Source organism: Montipora foliosa, chromosome 8 (assembly GCF_036669935.1).
Source record: "Montipora foliosa isolate CH-2021 chromosome 8, ASM3666993v2, whole genome shotgun sequence".
Lineage (NCBI taxonomy): Eukaryota > Metazoa > Cnidaria > Anthozoa > Scleractinia > Acroporidae > Montipora > Montipora foliosa.
Genome location: NC_090876.1, coordinates 41,343,091 through 41,367,847, shown reverse-complemented (window position 1 = coordinate 41,367,847; position 24,757 = coordinate 41,343,091). Strand labels below are relative to the sequence as shown.

The window sequence follows — 24,757 nt, the reverse complement described above, 5'->3', positions numbered from 1 at the left end:
GCTGACCAACGTTAAAAGATATGTAAAAAAAAAAACAAAAAAAATATTGGCTTTTAGTTAATTTATTTTTAATGGTATTGTTGTAAGATTTGCCTCTCTATTTAAGATGACGACGAAAAAGAAGAAGCAAGCTGCCAGTCAGCAAGTACAAAAATCAGACAGTAGGACGAATCCCTCAAAATCATCGGTCCGAAACGACTTCTCAAAAACAAAACATGGCGCGAAAGTTGATTCACTCGTTCCTGTCACAAAATATGGCTTGGGTTATGCATTTGTGGTCCTGATTCTTGGTATGAATTGAGTTTCTGAAATTTGTCTGTTGTGTGGTAGTAACTTAATCGATTCCCTGTTTAAATAATACGTTTGTACGTCGGTTTAGCGATTTATTGGTTCTTTAATAAATTAACTATTAGTTACTTTGTACATGTACGTTGTCCTTTATTGTAACCACAGTGACCTTTTATTATTTCATTAGCTGCGGCCTTCGGGATTTTTCACAGGTAAACCTGGTTATTTTCGTTACGAAATAGATTTTCTTCATTTCATTTCTTTGGCATCTTGAAGACTATCTGTAACTTGAACTGACGGTGACCTGATCGATCGTTTTATTGTTTCCTTTCTTAAGCTACCACGTGTCAAGAATGTTTGAGAATGAACGATTCTTTTCACATTTGTCTGCCTTGGAGAGAGAATTGTCTTTTAGAACTGAAATGGTGAGCTCCTCTCTTTTCTCATCAATTTTTGTACATAACATTGGACCAATTTTCAAATGACTGTCGAAAATAAATACTCGATTGCAATTGCTACGCTTAGTGACTGGTTTAAAAAAATCTCGCGCCAGTTTATCAACCAATGAAAAGGAAAACCGCGCTTTGAGCGAGATACGTGGAATTGCTATGAATTTGGATTGGTTAATTGCACTGTTTGCACCTGCTGTGATTGGTCGAAGTAATTGCTTTGGTATTTGTTTTTTGACACTCAATTGAGAACCGCTCTATTGCTTATACAGTCGAACCTCCCGTAAGCGGACACCCTCGGGACCCAGGGGAAGTGTCCACATACGGGAGGTGTCCTCTTACGAGAGGTTAAAAAGAAAAGTGCCATAGAGAGGATGTACTGTACACCACAACAATTCTTTTAAAGCTCTTAATTATTAGACAGCTTGTAATTGTGTTTCAAGTTGTAGACAGACCAAACACGACTCTTATTGGTCACGATAGGCAAGGCTGCTGCCTAAGAAAATTTTAAAGGAGCCCTCAGAGCTAAACACTGAGAACTTAGGAGCCCAACATATGAAGTGAAAGGTGTTGCTGTGAAAAATTAAGGCGCCAGAGCTATTCTTTGGGAGCCCCAGGCTACCGGGCTCCTGTTAGGCAACAGCCTTGATAGGAAATTCAAAGACCTCAGAGCCTAATGCTCTAACAAGTATATCTTTCAAAGACCTCCCTCTTCTATATGAAATAAGAGGATAGGGTTTTAAAAAATTTCTCTTAGTAAGGGCTGGTTTTGTAGAAGATGCCATCTGTTCATTAGAATTTGTTTGAGATTGGGTGACAAAGTTCCTGAAGCGTGCGTCTAACTCAGCAACGCTTCTTGTTATGGGAAAGCGGATAAACTGTGAGAGGAGCAGGATATGGTATGGAATTGCCTTGCAAGTTTGAATTTCAAGGAGACAAATTTTCATGCGACTGGCTTAAAGAAAAGTTTAGAAAGGAAAACTTTGATGTACTGTAATGAAAAAAATGCTATTTTTTGTCTGGGACAGTGTGCGATTAAACCATTAAAATTGAACCCAATTCATTAGATTCAGGGGAGTCAGGGTGGCTTAGTGGTTATCAACCGCGCCTCCCATCTCTGCGACCTAGGTTCAATCCTGGTCTTGAGGGCTGAGTTTCAGTCGATCTCAATCTGACTCTGAGGGTTTTTCTCCGGGTACTCCGGTTTTCCTCCCTCATCAAAATCGACTCTAGATCAATAACACCTGGGCGGATACCTTCGTATAGGGATAACCTCTGGTATCTCCCCCTTTCATTGTATTGAATGAATAAAGTTTTTTTGTTAGAAATTTTCTTGACATTGTTTACTGTCCGCTACGGTAGGATATTTTAGACTCTGTGACCCCGAATAGGTGTCTGTGTCTGCTTACGAGAGATGTTTGCTTGTGGGAGGTTAGTGTTTTAGAGGAGAAATTGCTGGGACCGCGGTTTGGTATCCTCATTTGGGAGGTGTCCGCTTACAGGAGGTGTCCGTTAGTGGAGGTTCGACTGCATTACTATTATTACTAGACTAAGTAGTAATTATCTTGATTACCCTACCTTTATCATCTTGATTAGGGAAACCGGCTTTCACTCCTGTAAGGGCCACTGAGACTTAAAGATTTTACTCTGTTTAACGCCAGACGATTTTACTCGTCAATGGGGAACCTCACAGGAGTGAAAGGGTTAATATTATTGAGAGTAAGAGCTCCATATTATTTAAGGTATCCCCATTACTCCCAGGCACTTCCAAAAACCCTAGTGGAAATTATCTGGGCCAGTACATGCCCCTTCAATGTTCTGTGATCCTCTGATGGCAAAAAGTCAGTCTTCAACTGCAGGGATAAAGCAAAATGATAGTAAGAACAAACTTGTGAAGACTCATCATCATCATCATCATCATTATAGATGGCAGTTAAAGGTAACCCTTTATGGTTATCCTTTCAAGAAAGCGAAGTCATGTTGTATCCAGTGCCTGCAGACTGTCCAAGCACTGCAAGAAAAAACTTTTACACAGTCTGTGAATAACTAATATCTTATTTTTAAATTAGTAATGGGTTATTCCACAAAATATCTGCACTCCCCCCTTCCCCATGTGGTCCTCTGAAATTATGAAATTTTACCTTTTTTTACAGGGTCTTTACTATTCCTATTATAAAACTATAGTGGAAGCTCCAACATTTGTAGATGGTGTTTATGCTATTATGCACTGCAATGTGACGGAGTATCCTGATACAATCAATACACTCAAGAGATTTAATTTATACCCTGAGGTAGGTAGTAGACAGTCTACACACAAGTCTATACTTAGTCTACAAAACAGCAACTTTCTGGACTCTGATAATTTGTACATTGTGAAATGAAATTTTACTGTCCAATCAGTAAAATACTGTTAATGGAATGTTAATGGAATGTCCACCGCAGCTGAATAGCTGCCAAAACTTCAACCTGCTCAAACAAATAAATAACAAACAAACAAACCGTACTAAGAGGGCCATTAATGTCACAATAGTTATCTTTGCATTCTTTGTAATCAGTTGTTCAAGGTCATAAAATCAATATCTCATTGTAAATACTGTAAAAAGACCTTGTTCCAAGATCTCAGGTTATAATGTACATCTGCATTGGCCAAATCTGTGAAGGCCTCATTCATTACTGCTAAAAAGCATTGTGTAATGCCTACCTGTTACGTATATGTAGTAGAACCCATACAACTGGCTACGTTAATGGACAGAGTCTAGCTATAAAAGTCTCAGTTAGCCGTCCAAGGTTCACTTGGCAATTTGTCTTCTATGGTTAACCAACTACATGTAGCTCTTCCCCACCCTCCCTTTGGAGATGGGTTGGATACATGTATATTGCTTTGCCTTCATTTGGGTCATGCCTGTGTGGTGCGGTTCAGTCTGGGCCTAAGCTTGTTGGTTTGTTTGCCTTTGTACATTTGCTTGCTAAGCAATACTCTTGTCTGATCCAGCATGTACTGTTTACCACTCAGCTCATATACAGTGCTGGGAAGATAAGTGAGGTTGTTCTATGTCATGCAATTGGGAAGTCGCATAGGCTAACCAGTCACAACGCAGTGTTCCCCTCAAGTTAAACACCAATACATCTGTGGTCTCATTCCGGCCATTGTGCCTTATTACCTTATGCTTTTAAAAGCTAATTATTATGTTGATATGAAGGAACAGTGACGTTGAGGATATTTTATTCGAGAGGACGTGGTTGGCACATTGCTTATTAATGTGTCCCACGTTGGATTCCTAGCCTTGGTTTCAATCTGCAGCTGTAGGTTTAGTTTAAAATTTGAGGTTTTGAGCTCTGAATTAAATAGAAAAAAATTAGGCAACTTTAGTGTCTCCATTCATTCAAAATTTACATTACTCTTACTCAAAGAATGTATTACCCATCATTAAAGTTGTCCAGATTTTGGTATTTTATAATTTGCATGACTCTCTTTTGGCAGGTTGTCTTAGGATTTGCTTTCCGTATGTATGATTGGTTGACAACGAGCATGGACATTCACACCAAGACGTGCTATACTGTGAATAGAGGCTACAACCTACCCCCTGTTCAAAGTTGTGAGGGTAAGTTGACACCATTTATAGGCGAAGTCACAGGTTGGTCCCATGTATGTATCATATACTGTAATACAGAAGTGTGTGAAAACCAGTGAAACAGTTTATCGTAGCCTCAATCCCCGTCCAAAATGTTATGGTCTATAAAGGAAAACTGTGTAGCTGTAACCAAGCAACAGTGACCGGCTGATGTGTGATTGGCACTTTTAGCTCTCCACTCTTGGAAGGTGATGTGCTAACCCTAACCCTAACCCTTAGCATGCAACAACATGACCTAAAATCTCTGGAGACGTAGTCAACAATTTTGTTACATTATCCACAACATATATGTTGTCGGTAAATGAAAGATCTTTTTCAATAGTTGGCACCAATATGACAGTGCAGACATAACATACATGTACGAAAACAGAATATCAGACCTCAGCAAACAAGGGCACACAAATCACCCCATAGATTAGTGCATTGAAGTGAAGCAGAACGTAAGCAAGAGACTCATAGCGAGACAAATGTGTGTCGACACAAAAAAGCCTCACTTATTAATTGCACAGGACACCCAATAATGCACAGTAGACAGTAGACCCAACACTGATAAGAAGTTGCGTTCTTGTACCTCGACTCAATAAATAAATAAAGAATTAATTCATTAAAGCACACAAAATCTAATGGCAGTTCAGAAACAAAATGGTTATTAGCGAAGGGTTAGAATCGAACTTGCAACTGATTGAAATGGATTTTAATTTTTTAATTAATTCTTGTCTGATTTTTTGACATTAATATTATTTTTTCTCAAGGTATGGGGGAGCTATCATTCTTCTATGTTTATGCCATCTTTTATTTGAGTGGGCTGATGATGTCAATGTTCTTTTTGCTTTGTTTCTATCTCAGGTAAGGAGTACAGTGTAATGAAAATTATTTATTCTGTGTCAATGCATTGGGTATGAGATGGTAAATGTCCATAGTGAGTTCGCTGTAACAACTTTACTATCATGCACAACTTGCGCAAATGGAACAAGAATATATTATTCCATTTCATTGTTTTATTAAAATTTTAACAACTTCTCAAAGTTGAAAAATTTCTTGGAAGGTTCACATGCTTTCCCAGATCTTCGACTTGGCAACAAAAATTTTATTGACCAGTGCATATGTTATTGAAGCTGAAAACCAAGACGTAATGGGCAATATTATTAAGGATGATAGGAATGCAATATGTGGAATTGAAAATTTAAGAATAGTTTATATTTTATTTTTGTTCTGGTTTTAAGAAAAGAGCAAACAAGTGACTCAGACTGCATTTTCTTTTTTTTCAGTGGCAGTATCTTGGGTGGACTATTAGGAACTCTATCTTACTTTTATAACCATGGTGAGGTATGACCATCATAATATTATTGTTATTAATATAAAATCATATAATATCAATTTCCACCAGACTTTTAATAATTTTTGCTCCCATCTAAAATTTTTATTTTGGCTTTATAGTACAAGGGACTGTACACATGTATTGGCAATTTCTCAATGAGTTCAGGTTGCATTTTTGGATAGGCTAGAATGATATTAAGCATGGCTTGAAAGAAAAAGAGGCTTTACTCTCAGTATATGTACATGTACAGTATAAACACATGAAACAAAAGTTTTGCCTGTTGTTTTCTTATTTTACGCTAGCTAATTTATTGTTGAAGAATTGCTGTTGCAAGATTTTATCACTAAATACAGTACCCACATTAAGTGAGCAAGCAAATCTCTTGTATTGTATTTTCTCTATACTTAACTACTTTCCCCACATTCTAAACTGTTTAACTTTTATTAGCATTAGTATGCTAAAGATTTTGTTTAGTTACAACCTTCTTTTCTCAACAGAGCACCCGTGTCATGTGGACCCCACCATTGAGAGAGAGCTTTTCATATCCATTTCTTGTCTTTCAACTTCTAGCGGTCACTCTCACTATCAAGTAGGTTTATCGCATTCAAAAAATTGAACATTTGTATGAGACAAGGCTATGATAACGATGATAAATGACAATCATTGTGGTGGTGATGAAGATGACAACTTCAAATGGGGCTGTGACTGTGACAGCCATCACGGTGGCAATGACCATGGTGATGATATAAAAATTAATGTTTCTAATGTTTAACAACTGTGTTGTTAAGTCGAGGTTGGGTGCCTGAGTCATCCTGCAGCTTCCACTATTGGCAGCCAGCTCCAAGATGGAGACTACAAAGGTAGCTGGCAAAACCTGACAAGTCAGCCATGATCGAGGCCCGCATACCCTCGAAAAGACAAGCACCTGTCACACTGATAAACAGTGGAAAGTAGAGGGGTGGGGAGGGAGGGAGGGAAAAAACTGCTAACCTGCTCCACACAAAATACTCCTTCTTCCCGCCACACCAGTGAATAAGCTGTATCACGCAAAGCACGAGGAATCCAACGGATGTGCAAAATTAATATAGCAAAACCACTAAAAACAACTGACTGCAATCCTAGTTGTTAACTGAGTTAAACTGCATTTAACCTCATTGAAACATCTTGATCTTGATAGATCTCTAAAGGCTGATTGGCGTCATTCATCATTAGTTGCTGCAACAACAAGCTTTTTCATGATTCCTTGGCAGGTATGAGTATTTAACGTCTTAATGCTGGTCTGATACCAATGTGGCACTGGACATGCACCAACTGATCTTTGATCTATTGTATGTCTTGGCCAAATTATTGGTTATTATATAACTAGCAAAAAGATGCACTTTTTTTGACATTGCCAACACTGTTGCTAATTCACTTTTTCTTGTGTTCTATTATTTAATTTTTAGTTTGCTCAGTTTGCCTTGCTAACTCAGGTATGTACATGTATATGTTTCAATTTCCATTTTTTTTTAAATTTCATTTTCGATGCTCTTAGCTGAAAATAGTATCTTTCCTTTTGTGTAGACATGTGCATTGTTTGGACTGTACTTTCTTCAGTTTATCACATCACAAAAACTTTGTGTGATTTTAGGTGGACTTTTGGTAAGTTAATTATTGTAAATTGTTTGAACCCAGGAGTCATGTCATATAAGTGAAGTATGACTGTCTGTGTGAATGTAATTCTGAGATGGACTGTTTAGGACAACATTGACTGACTTTTTGATTGACATTCTGAGCAGAAGTCATCTTCGGAGTCAACAAATGGTAAAACACTCCGGTCGTTGATGTGATTGGTCTACATTGCTTGTGTTACAACTGATGTTAGTAGTTATTAGCAAATTGTTTGCTCTGTCATCGTAGTGAATGTAAAATTGTCAATGGTTTCAACTCAATTAAGAGTCATACATGTATGACTTCTGCTGAGGTTGTCAAAATGTCAGTCAATGTCATTTTACAGTCCTTCTCAGAAGCACACTCACCTGCCATAGTGGATGATCATGCTACACTTCTGATAATCATAACTTATATCAAACCCATAAGAGTTGAAATGTGTAACGCGGGTTCACAGCTTCTGAATATTCAGTGCTAAGTACCATATTTGGAAACCCCTCGCTCCAGTTAATTTCGCGCGAGAACATTGGTGGTATTGCATCACGGTGTTCTTGCAAACTGATTGGTTGAATGTTTCTCTCTTGTTGTTCCAAATATGGTACATAGCAAATTGAATATTCAGAAGCTTGTTTTCCAGCACACAAGGGGCCATTACACGTTTTAACCCTTATGGGTTTCTGCTTAAATATCATAATATTAACTTGTTCAATGCCACACAGAAATCGGAAAGACATTGAATAGGAGGGCAATTTAGACAAACAGGGAACAGTAGGATAACATTGCTAGAGGGTTGAGAGGAAGTATTTTTAAATTAGTTTCTCGGGTTCAGTGCATCTTTTCATGGCTCTTCACGGAAGAGCTGCCTGCATGTAGCTAGTTGACTATAAAATGACAAATTTTGAGACAACGTTGACCAAATTGATTTATGATTTAATGCACACAAAACAGAATAGAAAATTTTAGTCCCCCAAGCAAATAATAGTCTATCCACAAGGCTTTGAAAATCAGCATAAATTGTTATGCACCACGTGGCTTGTATTAATTAACCCAACACCAATGCCTGTGTTGAATCAAATTATAATGAATGCAAAAGTGGTTTTAGTCAGCTGGTTTCTTTTACAGGTCACGTCACTGTTTCAAATGAATGATCCTAATCCTTCAGTTACCATGCTCTTTAGGTTCAAACGTCTTGTTGGGACAGTTTATTTGATAACATTTGTCATTACTTACATGTAAGGTTTAAGATTGTGTAAAAATTGTCGTGTAAAAGAAGCCTGTTGGGGTTTCAGACTTTAATAACAAGGACTCCAACTGTCTTGTAGGTGGGGCATGTATTAAACTTTATAATCCAGTTTGGAAATTCTATGCTTCTTAGGTAAGGAAGACTTTAAAACATGTTGAAAGATCAGCTTATATGAATGATTGGATATTAGTTTTATAAATGGGTTTTCTCTCCTTTTACCAGGCCTAGAAAAAAGTTCAAATTTCAACAACAGAAAACTACTTCATGCTTTTTGTTGCAAGTCATCTTTCGAATTCTCTAGTAATATTTGGGGAATTGGGTGGCTGCTTGTCCATTGGGCAAGTGGTCTGAGAGAATTGGACAGAGAGAGGCTTTACTGCGACTAAACAAAACCACTGCAGGATGCAAGATGGGTAGCAGCCCAATAACAACAAAACCTCTCGGCCCACCCTGGGGGGGGGGGGGGGGGGGGGGGGGGGAGGGTAAACAAAAGGATCCCATCCAAACTAACCGCAGCAAGTTCTAAACTGATCAAAAATCGACACATGGAAGGAAGAAGGACAACATGATCTAAGAATGCATGCAATTGGAAAGACAAGGCTCCAAAAAAAACAAATTAGAGAATTGAGTGGATGCTTCTCCATTGGGCAAGTGATCTAAGACAGTTGCTTGCCTGAGTTTGAAATTTTCTAATGTCCGAGATGACCAAATGGGGATTGAAGATTTCTGGTCAAAATTTAACAATTTTCAATTTTAACCACCATCGTACGTTCAAGGTGACAATTGTTGAACTTTGACAAGAACTCTTCACAAACACTGTAAGCCAATGCCCCTCTATAATATGCCACAGATTTTTTTAAATGGTTACTTCCTCTGTTTTGAAGCAGTGAAACTCTTTTTTTTATATCTGTTACTACTGCACTGCTGGTCTTTTTCCTTTGCACCTGCAGTTCATTCTTCTTGTCTGCCCTCATGACAACTTTAGTAAGTATAAGAAATAAAATTTGATGTTAAAATCTTTACCTGTTGTTTTTAAAACATGCACTAAGAATAAACTGATAATTATTTATATGATTGAAAACAAAGTTGTTTCTGGTGTTTGTCCTTGAGCTATAGTGGTTACCAAAAATTGTTAAAACAATTAGACTAAGAATTATCAGCTAACAGTGAATTGCTTGTTTTTGATGTTGCAGTATAAAGAACTTATCTGTTAATAAACAGTTTTTGTTATTCAAATGTGCTGGGGGCCCTTTATATTTCGGCATTCAGTGATGCTCTAGTTGGCAAATTAACAATGTTAGGTCACAGCAATGATCTTTGCTATTAATTTTAATATACCTGGGCCCGGTTGTTCGAAAGCCGATTAACTTAATCCAGGATTAGCGTAAACTTTGGTTTGCCTTTTTAACTTTTGGGTGAAAGCTTCTTTTGGTTATTTTTTGGTTTTCAAGCTTGACTTCGTCTAATGTAAAATTTTGCCAAATATCAGCGTTGTACAACATTTGGGAGTAGAGAAATAAACTCCTTGGTTAATTTTTAATCTGGGATTAGCGTTAATCGGCTTTCGAACAACCGGGCCCTGAACTTTTAAGTTCATTTGTTACGTCCATCCCTTGATCATTGGCTTTGCTATCATTTTGTTTTTAGATTATAGCCAAACTTGAACCTTATATTTATCAATTGCCACACCAGCTCCTCGTTTGGGTAAGTACTATTTTTTTGATGACCAACATGTATACATGTGGTTGGCGCGATGGGCTCATGGTTAGTGTGCTTGACTCCGTAGTCCAGGTTTGGGTCCTGGCCGGGGACATTGCGTTGTGTTCTTGGGCAAGACACTTTACTCTCAAGGTGCCTCTCTCCACCCAGGTGTATAAATGGGTACCAGCAAATTTAATACTGGGGATAACCCTGCGATGTATTGGCATCCCATCCAGGAGGGAGTAGAAGTACTCCTAGTCGCTTCATGCTACAGAAACCGGAAGTAAGCGCCGGCCTGATGGGCCTTCTAGGCCTGTAGCAGACTTTACCTTACATGTATACAACTCTGCAGTTTATTACTTAAAGGCCCACTTTCAACTGACAGGCTTTTTGACCGTTTGTTTTTGTTATGGAAATTCGCATTGCTTATCATAGCCATCTGATTGGATGAATTTCAGCTTTGGCGGGATTTTCATATGTATGAAAATTGTTCCACGGCACGCAGTGCTTGTAGGGTGAACGTGGGCCTTTGAAGGACATAACTTAGTATGTTTATTGCATTTCCTTGGTGTCACTTTTTTATTAGGTAAGTTTCATTTGACTCTGTTTCGAAATAAGAGTAAAATTTTGCTACAGTACCAGTAAAAAGTTGCTCACATGCCATAGATAGTTTAGTTTAAAAATGTAATGACCCCAAAAACTTCCTATAGTGGATATCAGGGTGCTAAAACATTGTTTGTTGTAGTTTTAATCTTGGGGGATTTGGAGCAACTAGGAAATGATAAAAAAAAACACGAATTCTTATTTCTGATGACGTTGCTATTATAATAGTACTAAATTTAGAACATTCAATGTACGTCTGATCAAACACATACATGTAGCGTTGTGTTGTTATAGCTTGCCGCTTTGATTTATCAAATTTGACAGGTGAATTTAAGATCTTTGATGTAGAACTAGCTTAATTTGTTTATCTCTCAGTTTTGACTGACCGACATGCTGACTGGTTGGGTTGGTGACTGACTGACTGACCGACAGGAGTATCCAAGACATTTGTCATGAGTCTTTCTAAAAAGACTGTCTTGGATCTTCTCAGGCAACTCAAGGTGTTCTTTTTGTTGTGGGGACTGTGGGAATCAAGTTTGCTACAGCAAAAATGCTTGGGATTGCTGATGACGTAAGTAAACCATACGTTTATGCCAAGTTGAAGCAAATATTTTGTGACTGTTGGAACCGACTTGGTTTCGTTTTCAAATTCCAGGTTTCCGTTCAAGAATCTTTCTTTCATGCACATGAAGTACCTAAATTGATGTCTAAGGAGAATATGGCTCAGTTCACGAGGGGATTGAACTTTGAACTTTTAATGATAACGTTCGACGGTGTGGATCTATAGCTCAGAGAGTTTTGTACGGTACAGGCGATACCATATGTATGCAAACTCCAAGAAAGATTTATTTATTCTTAGGTGGTGTAATGACTTCTGGAAAATGAGATAGCCAAACGTTTAACAGTGCTTTTTTTTGTTTCTTTATATTAAGGCACACATAGCAAGTATCTTGCGCTCCAAGTTCACCAACTTCAGGAACTTCGATACATCTTTGTATACATGCGCTCCGGAATTTGACTTTTTGGATCAAGAGGTGAGTGTCCTCGAATAACAAATTGCAGCTAGTTGAGTTAGCTGTAGCTCTTCGCAGTTGAAGTCAATATATTGTGTATTCTCTTCGAAGACCAGTGAGCAGATATGGTTGCATAGGGCTGAAAATTCACGAGCGATGTTGATAGGCGGGATAGGAATAGGCGGCTTGGATTTTACATCGTCAACACCCCTTGCTGAATGACGTACATAACAGTAACTTAGAACTCAGAGGAGCTACTCCCAAAATGTAGCTTTTTCCAATAGGGCATGGGGAAGAGTTAGGCCAGCACCATTTTAAGGCCTCAGTGCAACTGCAGTCTAGGCCAAGGTACCTTGAGGGATTTAAAAACAGGCAAGGCTGGCTGTTTAAAGGTAGATTACGTTATAGCAGACACTACACTGTACGTCTAGAGGTAGTGAGTTCCAGACTTAAATTGTTGGAAATAAAGAGTTACTAAAGGCTATAATGATACTTGGTTGGGTTGCTGGTAACATATAAATTGATGTCTTCGGGTTGTTTTGTCTCTCTCTAGAAATTCCCCCACCATGTTTTCAGCGATTTTGAGGAGGATTATACTGTCTAATTGCTGAGAATGCTAAAAATCTTTAGAAGTCTCTGGAAATATCTGGAAGTAAAAAAACGAAGAAATGCCATACTTGACGAGTTTTTGTTCGAAAAACCTGTTTTTAATCTTTGTGAGAAGTTTTAATTTAGGGCCATTTCGTTGTGGGAGAAAGTCTCACACAAAATTCTGAGACAACATGTGCTCTGATTGGTCAATTTTGCATTTACATTTTGCCCATGTTCTGCTGGCTATGCTGACAAGAAATGACGTGTGCTCTATTGTATGCAAAATGCGCACGCTTTTCTCACAGCTTGCAACCGCTGGTAATTCGGGATGCACGCAGGCGGTTTCTAAGCACGAGAGAAGCGTGAAATACCCCAGCTTTTTAAAGGCAGCTTAATAGTATCATTTTTTTCCTTTTAATCAGACTCCAGGAAAATTGACCAAGACCTTGGTCTTGCCTGCTGCTGTTGTTTCTATGAGTACTGTTATCATGAAGGTAAATAATACAGATGTATACTATCAGAAGCCCATTACCCGTAGCTCAGTTCCTTACAGCACTGTACGTATTGTACTCTTGAGTCAACCCTATCGTGTGTCTTTTATTGTTAGAACAGCTATATTTTGAAAAACCTTCGTATTTTGGGTGTGTTGTATGTAATATAATCAACTGATGCCTGACCATAGGTCTCTTATGATTGGCTATTGTGAAACACCCAAAAGATACGGGACAGAGTTGATTCAGAGGATGTAGACTCCGGGTAATGGGCTTATTTTAAAATTTCGTTTGTCTCATTTTGACCAACAATTTTTTTTTCAACTTGGTTCACTGCAAAATTAATAGGGACTTTAAGCAAGGACCACGACGACGGCTAAGAGAACGCCACATAACAATAGGTTTAATTAGCAAAAACAGTAGTTCTGCACGCCCTGCAAGTGCGCATTACATTTTGATACATTTCTTTATCGTTCTCGTCTTCACAACGACGTGAAATGATCAAATTTGAGGTCACGTGGAGGACGAGAGCACTTGACGATGAGTTTTCAGTTTTCTCTCTAAATATCTACACCGTTCTTACCAATTTTATTATTGGAATGTGGACTCATATTCGCCATTCCGAGCAACTTGGAGTAATCGCAAAATTATTACAGTAACAGGAAATAATATTTTCATTGAACAAAGCTACAATCTTGGACAAACCTTCACATGCACTCACAAACAAAGGTTATTCGTCGTCCCCACCCCTCTCCCCCATACCAATGTTGATAATGTGGTGAGGAATACTGTGCAAGCCTTTGGCCATTTCTAAACCAAGATTGGATTAGGGGGAGGGAGTATGGAGAAGTTAATCTTCTATTTTACAGGCAAATTAACGAATGGTCAAATTATAGTGGTGTGTCACATTTTCGCAACGAGTTCTGTCCGAGATTGCACTCCATTGCGGCGCAATTTTTTGCCTGCAATTCCCACTTTTCTGATAATTTTTTTCCGAATACAAACAAAGGAATTTTAAAAAGGTGACCAATATGGAATAATTTGTATGATCTCTTTTTCTTACACCCAAAAGATAGAAAAAATTTGCTGATTCCCAGTAGAACAACCTAACTGATTAAAATTGAAAGAAATTTCCAAATTAAGCGGAAAGTCTGTACAAAAATGAGCTTCATTTTGCTTAATTTTTGTTCCATTGACAATTATTTTGGTTCTTTATGATGTTTCCAGGTTCTTAGAAACGAATGGAAGACTTGGAACACTTCCAAACGCATGCCGACTAAAGCTAAATTATCTGACTCCGAATCGGATGTGGATGAAAGGAAGGATTACAGGTAGGAACCAGGAAAGTCCAGGAGACCATGACTGGAAGCTTACTACTTCATCGTATTTGTGGAACTGCGTTTCCACAGATGGAGTTATTTTTGGATTGATTTTCCCGGGAAACCAGACCTTTCCAGCGAATCTCAAGTTTTGCACGAGTGATTTTCACCCATAGGATTAAGAATGGTCACTTGTGCAAGCCAAATGTTATTTAAGAACTCGTCTAAAAATAGCTTGACCTAATATTTGGAGTTGGAGGCTCCCTCGTGGTTATGGGTTGCTGGTAGGAAGCAACTAGCAAAAGGTTGCCTGTATTGTTGATGTTTAAAACTGAAGAACACAGGAGGCGGGTCTAGTTTTCACGAGTGATGCAAACATAAACACAAGCAACATGTAGAGGCTAGTTCCTTTTGTTATGACGAAAGACTAATTGACGACAAATTAATAAATCTGTGAATGTTTCCTGCGCTGGTTTGCTTTGCCAGGTAGCCTCAACTGACAATCGTATAGCACATAGCTTAATGGTGGTCATGTGGTTATGCTGATTTTTCCCGGGAACAAAGCTCTATTTGTATGCATTTAGTCTCTTTTGTTTCGGGGAAAAACAGCATGGATGCAGATCACGCGAATTATGATGACGCCGTTTGACTACAAGTACCAGAATCCTTCAGGTTTTGCTTGTCTCATGCTAATTAGAGCTATTGTTATTTTTACCCCGCTGGGAAAAACAAAATTTAAGTAAGAAAAGAAAAACTAACTGAATCTGGTAGTTGTAGTCAAATGCGCTATCGTGAAAGTTGCCTATTGCTACATGTATTCAGTGACCTGATAGCAAATCTGAAGGAACTTCGTTTTGATACAACTCTCACTGCTTTTCTTTTGAAAGTCACGCCTTTTGTTACTGCTTAAATAACGTTCGCAATTTCAATGATCCAAAGGTCCAAAGCCCAAACCTTTCAGGTTTTCCTTTCATTACCGCTCAAGTAACGTTTACTACTGCGATGATTAAAAAATCATGACATGAAAGTCATGCCGTTCTTTTTCTGACTAGTTTGCATTTTCTTAAGAATCTGAGCATTGACAATTGTCTCTTGAATTGGTTATTTTGATACATGTTTTTTTTTTTCATTTCAGGACAGAAGTTAATTTGAAACCTTTTGCAGAGGTAACGCCGAATTTTATGGTTTTGTTTTCACGTGATCTCGTTGATACCTCCTTGAAATCAGATTTAAGAGTTTTCAAAAGAGAGAGTGAACGATGATTAAATGTCGTTAAGTACGCACAGTTTTGTCAAGTAAAAGGTTTACGCCCATATCCGCATTTCTGTCAGTATGAGAGAGAGAACAATATGACCTTATTATCGACGGAAACTACTATCGTAACCAACAAAACAACTTTAACCGTTGGCAAGAAGGCTGCATAGTAAAAATGCATTCAACGAACATCGACTTTGGTAATTATTTCCTACCTAGTTTGGGATACACCTCAGGTTCCGGCGCAATTTTCCAGCTCCCAGATAGCTTGGTTGCTCAATTGCAAGGCAGTGTGCAGCCCAAACGCGGCGTCGTAAGTTCGATTCTCGTTCCAGATAGTTTTACGTCTTTTTTTGCAACTGCGCATGATTAAGGCCATGCGATACAAGATAATGTATCCCGCCCACCCTTTGCAATGTTTCTGGCAACTTAGATGAACAACAGTGAATCGGGGAAGGGGGGCTATTTGTTTTTTTGCACAACATTTCTTCTCGGCCATCCTATGACGTCGGTAAACGCTTTTTTTTTCACACAAGATGTCTCGACATTTTTGCAACTGGTTGTGGGATGTGCAGTTATTGATGATAAAACGTAATTCCATTGTTTGCGATGTTCATCAGTTGAGGGCGCATTAAATAGGTACGAACTCTTTTTTTCTATTCATTCTCAGCATTTCTACCATGTGCTGCAATCATTAGCGTTTGTTGCTATGGCAGTTATCATCATGCGATTGAAACTTTTTGGTACGCCAGCGCTGTGTGTTATGGCTTCACTCTTAGCTTCTAGACAGGTACTCTGCGTTTATTTGTTTTTTATACTGCATGATTAGCGATTTTTGTCAGTTTTGCGAAAACCGCGCAAGCAAGCGGCGAAGCCGCGAAGGAAGGGGAGGGGTCAACTCTCCGCTCGGAGCAGAGAAGAGAATCAACAAACTCAGGCAAGCGTATGACGCATGTAGAGGAAGGATATTACTCACGGGACACTTGAGTGAAACGTGAGCGAGCGCTTTCACCTCTACAGCAAAGTTCTTGCAAGTTAAAGCTTTACCCCGGGAAGCGTGAAGTTTGAAGCTTCTCAGAGACGAAGATAAAAAACTCCTTTACTGTTAATTTCTTTGTTACGAGTGCAATCGTCGTACGTTCACGGATTTGTTCCGTTCCAACGTAACCTGTTGAATTTCTTGATGGCTTTTTGTTCTCCTTCAAGGGGTTTTTTGTGAACACTCCAGTTTTCCCCTGTCACAAAATGCAATATTTGAATTTTATTTCATTCGTGATTTACCTTCTTCGCAAGAGCATTTTTCAGTGTTTTGTTGTGTAAGCCTTAGACTTAAATAAAATGATGACTTTGTGGCTTACAAACTCACACTGGCACCGAGCAGTCTTCTAACACATTTTGCTATATCATCGAAATGTCGTCACACCAGCAAGGATTGAGGACTGGCCTCTGTTTCTTGGAGAAACTAGGTTAAAAGGTTATTTTAGCTAGGAGAAATGTAACCACTGAATTGCTTGTTCTTGTCTTGTAGCTTACAGTTATTCTTGCGGACAGAATTCTACTGTTGTGGTCCTTATTTCGCATTTTCTTCGTTAACTTTGTTTTTTCAGTTATTTTCGTCAGTTTGTGATAAGAAGAAACATCAAGCAGCTGTTATTATGCTGATAGCTGCTATGTCAGTACAAGGACTCGTTAACCTTAAAGGGCAGTTTGTAAGTACTGTGTGAGCCTGCGCGGATTTAACACTCTGTAGACTCGGTAAAGCAAAGCATAGTTAATAGAGGGGAATGGTTATGAAACACGACAACTTTCTTTGTTGTAGGTTTTTGTTCTCTTTTCTGGCCTTGACCGTGCACAAAACACAATAGTTGTTTACTCCGTACTGAGGAACTAACCAATAGAAACGTGTTGGTGACGTAATTCATGCATAGTGTATGAGCGCAAAGCAAAAGATTGTGCACGGTCGTGGACTTTCCAACCTAAATCTTGGCATCTTTGTTTGCTCCTTTGATGTTTGCCGAGCTTCCTAACCATTCCCCTCTATTAACTATGAGCAAAGTTGCTTTCCTTCAAATTCACCGGGACTTCACTTGTTAGTACTGCTCCCGCACTTCCGAGTTTTGTGTGACTTCAACACACATGGCCTTTGTAAGTCAGGAATTGGTCGGATCATTGTCAGTAACTGACGTATTTTTTCCCTAGAAGATAAGATTTTGTGATAGGTAGTAATGAACTGTGTGCAGTTTTGCAGCAGCAGGCACCCCTGAGTAGGGCAGGGGTGTGCTCTCTCACCCCCTCCCCCTACGTCCCACTTCCATTCAATCTTGGCTTGAGGCTGTTGTTATCATTGCTTCCCTTGGAATTCACTCTGTCACTTGGAAGGTGCCATTCTTGGCCGCAACCCCCAGCTTAGCTTTTGTTTATTCTTTTGTCCGTTTCTGTCCGACAGGGGTTTGGCCGAAGCGCTCCACAACAATTACCAATGAAGAACACACATTTCAAAAATAGTTCGTTTCTTGTTTGCCCATACTCATGGATATTGCGCAAATTTCAACCCCAGCCTTGGTGAATTGTCAGCGGGCATACGTGTAGTATATAAATCTATTACTATTACCAACTTCCTAAACCGGACACCTGGAGGGTTGACTGTAACTCTTAATCGCTGTGTTGTTTTATATTCAGGCTACACAGGGAGAATACAATAACCCGGAACAAGAGGAACTGGTGAGAAACCAAAAGTCTACAGTCAGGGAAAAAAATTGTTGAGATACTCCCCGAAAAGAGTCGCTTGCGTCCTCTGCGCAAATTCCGCAATCCCCGGTCTTACTGTTTCGTCCCGCCACCTCCCTCCCCCTTTTCATTGTTGCAACCGTGTAAAAGTGGTGAGGGGGAAGACCTCCGGTGTTGGTGGTCCATCTCACAGAATTGCAAACCTCCACGAGACTGATGTGATACGTGTAGTATATAAATCCATTACTATTACCATTAACAACATTCTACAGGGGAGGGGGTGGTCATTGATGTACAGTACCAGTCATTTAACAACGCTTCTGTGCTCTGTAGGGGTTATGTTTGCTGAGATGTATCAACACTTAAGTCGATGAAAGTAGGGTCGATTACCGATTAGCCACGAATACCTAAACGCAAACAAAACGTCATTTAACATGAACTTGCCGTGATCGACCGTAACTATACATGCAACCTTCGGCCAAGAATCCACATCCGTTGACATCTTTTAATCTCTTTGAATACCGACTCTTACTGAGAGTTCGAGATGTAGATTTACCGATTTTTTGCCGTTTAAAAAGTGACCTACGACAGGAATTTCAAACTTTGACCGCTTGCTTGTCATATGGACTTTTGAATTGTGCGCTTAGTTTGGCGAGAATGGCCCCGGGGCGAGTGACTACTTGATTTCGTACCAGGTTTACGTGATACCTACGTCACGGTTTCACGTCATGTTTACTTGAAAGCACACTTGACGTTGATTAAATACGTGCCATTTTGGATTGACAAAATTTACGCACACGCTACCCGTTCCAGTCCACCCAGAGGTCAAGTTTATACCGAAGCGAGTGGCTGTTCGTCATTTAAATGACTCGTACCGGAGCGAAATTCTCGCTCTGGTGCATCAACTAGGGTGAACTCACGCCAGTATGACTCGTTCCGGTATGACATTTTCTGGTGGTAAAGGAATACAGAGCCACGAGAGGGGACTGGAGCTAACTCGCGCCGGTACAAAAGTCACCTCGGTATCATGTAAACACCACCCTGAAGACTGTTTATCAGCGCTTCAGCGATTACCAGCCATTACCATTTCAGTATTTCCAGGCTAGATCCCTGCGGAGTCAATGGCTTTCGTTGTTAGTTGGCAAATTTGAATTAAAAGAAATTTGGCGGTCATGTATTTAAACAGTGAACATTGCTCTTTGAAATACGTGTCCAAAACATGCTGGTCATTTAGTAATAGGCCTTCGACGATATATTAAAACTCAGCTTGAAAGAGAGGTTTAGAGGACGAAGACAAAGGGAAGTGGATGATGTGTAAATATTTTTCACATTCATTCCAACGTTTCTATTGTTTTTATCCTCACTGCCTCACTATCAAGCTGAATATTGATATTTCGAAAACGGCCTAAGAGCGTTTTCACTCACGTGACCAGCAGCCATATTGGATAACTGAAACAAAGGAGAGTATTTGCATAAAAATAGAGTTCAATTCCCGGAGGATTAGTTTGGTACACCATCATGGCCGCCATTTCTTTGTTTTGGAACACCAACATGGCCGCCGTGACGTCATGTGAAAACACTCTGTTTGTGCGGACTCGTAGCTCAGTTGATGGAGCATTGCAACGACATCGCAGAGGTCATGGGTTGGAATCCAGTTGGAGCCGCCTGAAATTTTCAGGTGTCTGTGACAGACAGTTGCTCAAATTGTCCAGATATGTGCGAGGATCACTTCTATCTTCCATCTATAACCCACACCAAGAGAAAATGAGGGGACAGAGAGGGAGGCTCAGGGCGTTGGCCGGGATATGTCATGTCCACGAAAGTTATTTTTAGACGAGCGGAAGTCTTTGTTCTAGCGGAAGTCTGTCTTCCGAGAAGTCCGCATGCAGTCTTGCCTCGCTCACAGGTTCTTAGTGAAAAGAGAAAATGGCGGCGCACGTGAAAGGATGATTAATATTTAATTTCTTTCAAACATCAGACCGAGGTTGGCCTGCATGCGGACGTCTCGGAAGTCAGACTTCCGCTAGAACAAAGACTTCCGCTAGTCTAAAAATAAGTTTCGTGGACATGACATATCCTAAGGGCTGGACCGGGAGCCTCCCTCTCTGTCCCCTCATTTTCTCTTGCCCACACTTGAGATATACATGTACTTCATTCATTCAATAATTTGGTAATCTTGACCGGCTGCTGGTCATTCAGACACTTTGTTAACTAAAATGATGCACCCAAATTTTATGAAGCTGTTGTTGGGGATATCTGGTCATTTTGTTTTTCCCTTCAGGTCGAGTGGATCAACGCAAAAACTCCAAAGAGTGAGTCCACCTATTGTTGTAAAGTCCCTTTGATTTTATTCCAGGAATCAAATGCCTCTTAACCGACACATAGATCGACGGTTTATCGTCATGATTTTGCTCGGTATTAGAACATTTCTCTCTTGTCTGATGCTGTTACGTACGTTTATATGTATTCTTTCTTGACACAAAAATTATTTTTTTTGTATGTAATATAGACCGAATGCATAAATGGTGACTAATAAATTGTTCTTTTGTTCATGTGGTAATCAGACCAACTAGCCTCGTTCTAAAGTAACATTTCTTTTGTATTTTGTCCCTGCTAACGAGGCTAGTGGGTGTAATTAGCACAAAGAAAAAAAAAGAATATTTTTATGGCCGCCATTTATGCATTCGGTCTATCAGAAAGCCATAACTCAGAAGTGTAGATCCTTCTCATTTGGCCTTGGCTCATCAGTACAGTGTACTGTAAATTTAGAATATGGATCCCGCCAAATTATGGCCAATCAGATTGGGCCTGATGACCACAACGCCTCTGATTGGCCTGCAACCAAATAGCCGCAGGAGGGATTGCGTGTGCGTAATGCAAAATCGTGGAGCGTGCAGGGAATACAATACCGCCACGTTTTGTTCCCGCAAAACTCATCTAGCAGTAGCCGTTCTAAGAACAGATAATACTGAAAAACTGATAGATTGAATTCCATCGCAGATCGAGACCTCTGGTAATATTTAAGTGACTGTATGTATTGAGTTTTGTAGAATAAAGAAAATGTTCACATATTTGAACTGCGGAAATTGAAATTGGGATAGAGGTCGAACTCACAAGTGACCAGCCCCAAGATGGCTTGATATCTCATATGGTAGAGCAAGTGCAGCGCAGTCGCACGGTCATGGGTTCGAGCGATGGGTTCCATTGATTTAAACCAGTTGAGAGAAATGAATATCAAACCAGAAAATGAGAAGCACGTTCACACGATGCATGGAGAAATTTTCCCTTTCCGAAAAATTTGATTGTTTTTGCATTGTGCCGAACGACGGTTTTTTATTTTAATCCATATTGATCGACGACGCCACAGGTGTCTTTGTCCCATCAGAAGCGCTTCTGTCGATTTTAGTTAGTTAGGCCAGTTATTTCGCTGTCATGTACACGCGGCTTTGTTGAACCGAAAGAACGCTTCGATTTTTCTCTTTTAGTTGTGTTGAGACCGGCTTTTTTCTCTGGTTTTCAAACGCGACATACATCGGTTTAGCGTATTTGTCCTGGTTGAGCCGTATATTTTGGATATGCCGTGATTTAAGAATCATTAGTTGTTTCATTTTATGTTTTTGTTCACCAGGTTCCGTGTTTGCTGGAGCCATGCCAACTATGGCTACCGTCAAACTGTGTACAGGAAGAGCGATAGTCAATCATCCCCACTATGAAGACGTTGGGATAAGGTGACACATTTTTCCGATGCTCGAGGGTGGGTCCTTTGCGCACCGCTTGGCTGTGATTGTCGCGTTTCTTCGCATTAGGGGAGTTTACGATCGACGACCTTAGACAGCAATGACCATTTCCAAGTTGCTGTTTGTCTCGGTTCCGAAGTGAGTCTTGGTGCTCAACTACTGTGAGGGAAATGAGTTTGATTTGCATAAGAATACTCAACTCATTTCCATTTGAATGGTTGTGCACCAGGACTCGCCTTGAAACTGAGGCGTGCAGCAACTCGGAAATGAGCTATTGGGACCTTTAGATATCGGAGGACGAGAACGACTTCGAGTACGAGTTTTCTGTTCTGAGCATGCGCATTTCGAAAAACGTCGGCCTCCAAACCTTATGCGCATGTTCAGTACGGAAAACACGTACTCGTAGTCGTCCTCGTACTCCGATCTAAAGGTCCATGTGTTTTGCGTTAGGATAAATTCCGCCGCTTGGTTTTACTTGAAGGGTAGGGTTTACGGGACACTTTGTGATTTCAGTTGTCTCTGACGCGAATTAAAGTTAAAGTTGGGGAGAAGCGGAGAATGCGTGGGTTCAATTCCCACCCTGGGTTCAATTCCCACCCTGGTCAGAGTTTTTCTCTGTCCTTGTGTGGGCCCATTTCCATCAGTAGGGCTAACGCTCACATGGTTCATATGGGATAGAAATCTAGCACTTCACGTTACACTACACTCTCGTCAGTTAATTCTGTTTAAAATATAAGTGCTACACGGCCAACGTTTGTATAAACGTAACCTTTCCTTTATCAAGATAGTTGTGCAGCTAATTTACGCCATCGGTCTTCATGAGTGGCCTGTTAGTGAGGGACTTCGTTTTCTTATTACAGGGAACGAACGCACAAAGTCTACCAGATCTTCAGTCGGAAGCCTCCTGCTGTTGTATGGGAGACACTGAATTCAATGCAAGTTACACATGTGGTTATTGACACACAGTGGTGTCGGGGAAGACCCAAGTAAGTCAAGCCTGGGTTTAACCCTCCCCCCTCACTCCTCATCCCCCCCCCCCCCCCCCCACTATAGTAAACTAGAGCTATAAGGTGTTAGCCAGAGTAAAAATGTACAAGTGTCATTCTTTTGGGTGGGGCGGTGGTGAAGGCTTTAACGGAGACGGAAGGGAGCGAAGCCATCATACTTGGCCCTATTCCGATAAACATTACATGACATCTATTGTTAGTTCTGTGTCATAATGCGTGGTTATTTCAAAGACGACACCTTATTGGTCAGTTACTACCGAAAAAATGTGTACCGCGCGTTCATGGGAACAGATGAAACTAAACTTCGTAGCATGGGCGCAATCAAAAAATAAAGTTAAGATAATAATTATGGGTCACAGGGATTCGTTCTCTCACCTCACATTCTCTTGTTGTGAACCCTTCATTCCATTAGTGTTGACGCTGCCACATTTCCATGGCTATGTCATTGCTGCTATGGTGATGTTCCTATCATTGGTGATTTTTTTCCATGGCTGTGTCATAACTGCTATGGTGATGTTTTGAACAAAAATTTAGGGAGTCACATTTAATCGAATTAAAGAAGATCAAATAAGATGTTTCTTTTTGCTGAGGCTGAGAGGGGAAAACTGGACTACCCAGAAGAAAATCTCGGAGACGTGTAGAGAACCAACAAACTTAACTCAAGTAGGCGTTTAGCCCAGTTATCGAACCAGAGCCACCTTAGTGGAATGGGATTGCTCTCTCCACTGCGCCAACCCTGCTGCCCCAAAGGCTTTTTTACACTGTTTCGATTTCATAACCAAGCGATGTACGATCGTCCGCGTGAGTGCAGTCCGCAGAAGGAACTGTTTAGGATGGCATTGACTGACGTTTCGGCAACCTGCGCGGTCGTCTTTTGAGTCAAATGATTTGTGTAACGTCTGTGAATGGTATAAACCCTCTGATCGTTGATGTGATTGGTCAACTAAGTCGTGATATTGTTGGTCGTCTGTCAGTTAAAGCTTAGGTGTCATTGACTGATTTGGTTTCTCTTTAGGCCTGGATGCGGTATGGTCGACATCTGGGACCTGGAAGATAAGGAAAACAGGAAACGACCGAGCTGTTGTCATGCCTTAGAAAAAGATGCAAGACCGTTCAAAATGGTTTTCAATAACGAGAAATATTATGTATTTCAACTTCACTAAAATTAACTTGCATGGAAAATACTTTAGGTGATTTCATATTTCAGCAAAGACATTGTGTTAGGAGGATGTAAATCAATTATCCGCATAGCTCTTCGCAAAGCTTCTAGGCTTGCAATGTCGTGTTTGGTAATTCTACATTAAATTGAAATTAACTTGAATCAAGTGACGAAAGAAAATCCTTCTGAGATGCCCATGTAAAGCAGAACCCGCACCTCCCGAGCCCATGAAAAGCGTAGACATTTTAAAGGGAACCTCCACTAAAACAACAAAATAACTTTAAACCACAGAACATGATGTTTACAATTGGAATTGCTCAATCTTTTTCCAATGAAAGCGTTTGTATTCGAGAAAAATAAATTCCAAAAACGCTTATTTTGGCTTTCAAATTTCCCGGGCGCCGCCATCTTGAATAATTGTGACGTAACTTGGTTGCTTTATTGTTCTGATACAAAGAGCGATTGTTCTGGAACAATAGGGCAACCAAGTTACGTCACAATTATTCAAGATGGCGGCGCCCGGGAAATTTGAAATCCAAAATAAGCGTTTTTGGAATTTATTTTTCTCGAATACA

The 24,757-nt window shown here is 40.0% G+C and overlaps 1 protein-coding gene across 1 annotated transcript; it reads left to right on the top strand.

Moving 5' to 3' along the window:
* LOC137967785 (protein C-mannosyl-transferase DPY19L1-like) lies at positions 1–24,344 on the top strand. The gene is made up of 26 exons (XM_068814352.1): positions 1–290; positions 476–500; positions 626–713; positions 2,891–3,028; positions 4,219–4,339; positions 5,122–5,215; positions 5,638–5,695; positions 6,185–6,276; positions 6,865–6,937; positions 7,133–7,159; positions 7,251–7,328; positions 8,660–8,712; positions 9,531–9,564; positions 10,228–10,284; positions 11,375–11,455; positions 11,817–11,918; positions 12,911–12,982; positions 14,207–14,310; positions 15,434–15,464; positions 16,223–16,342; positions 17,160–17,261; positions 18,232–18,273; positions 20,561–20,591; positions 21,908–22,007; positions 22,877–23,002; positions 24,039–24,344. Exons 1-26 carry the CDS (start codon positions 107–109, stop codon positions 24,184–24,186), a joined length of 2,181 nt encoding a protein of 726 aa, XP_068670453.1. The 5' UTR covers positions 1–106; the 3' UTR covers positions 24,187–24,344.
* Positions 24,345–24,757: the final 413 nt, after the last annotated feature.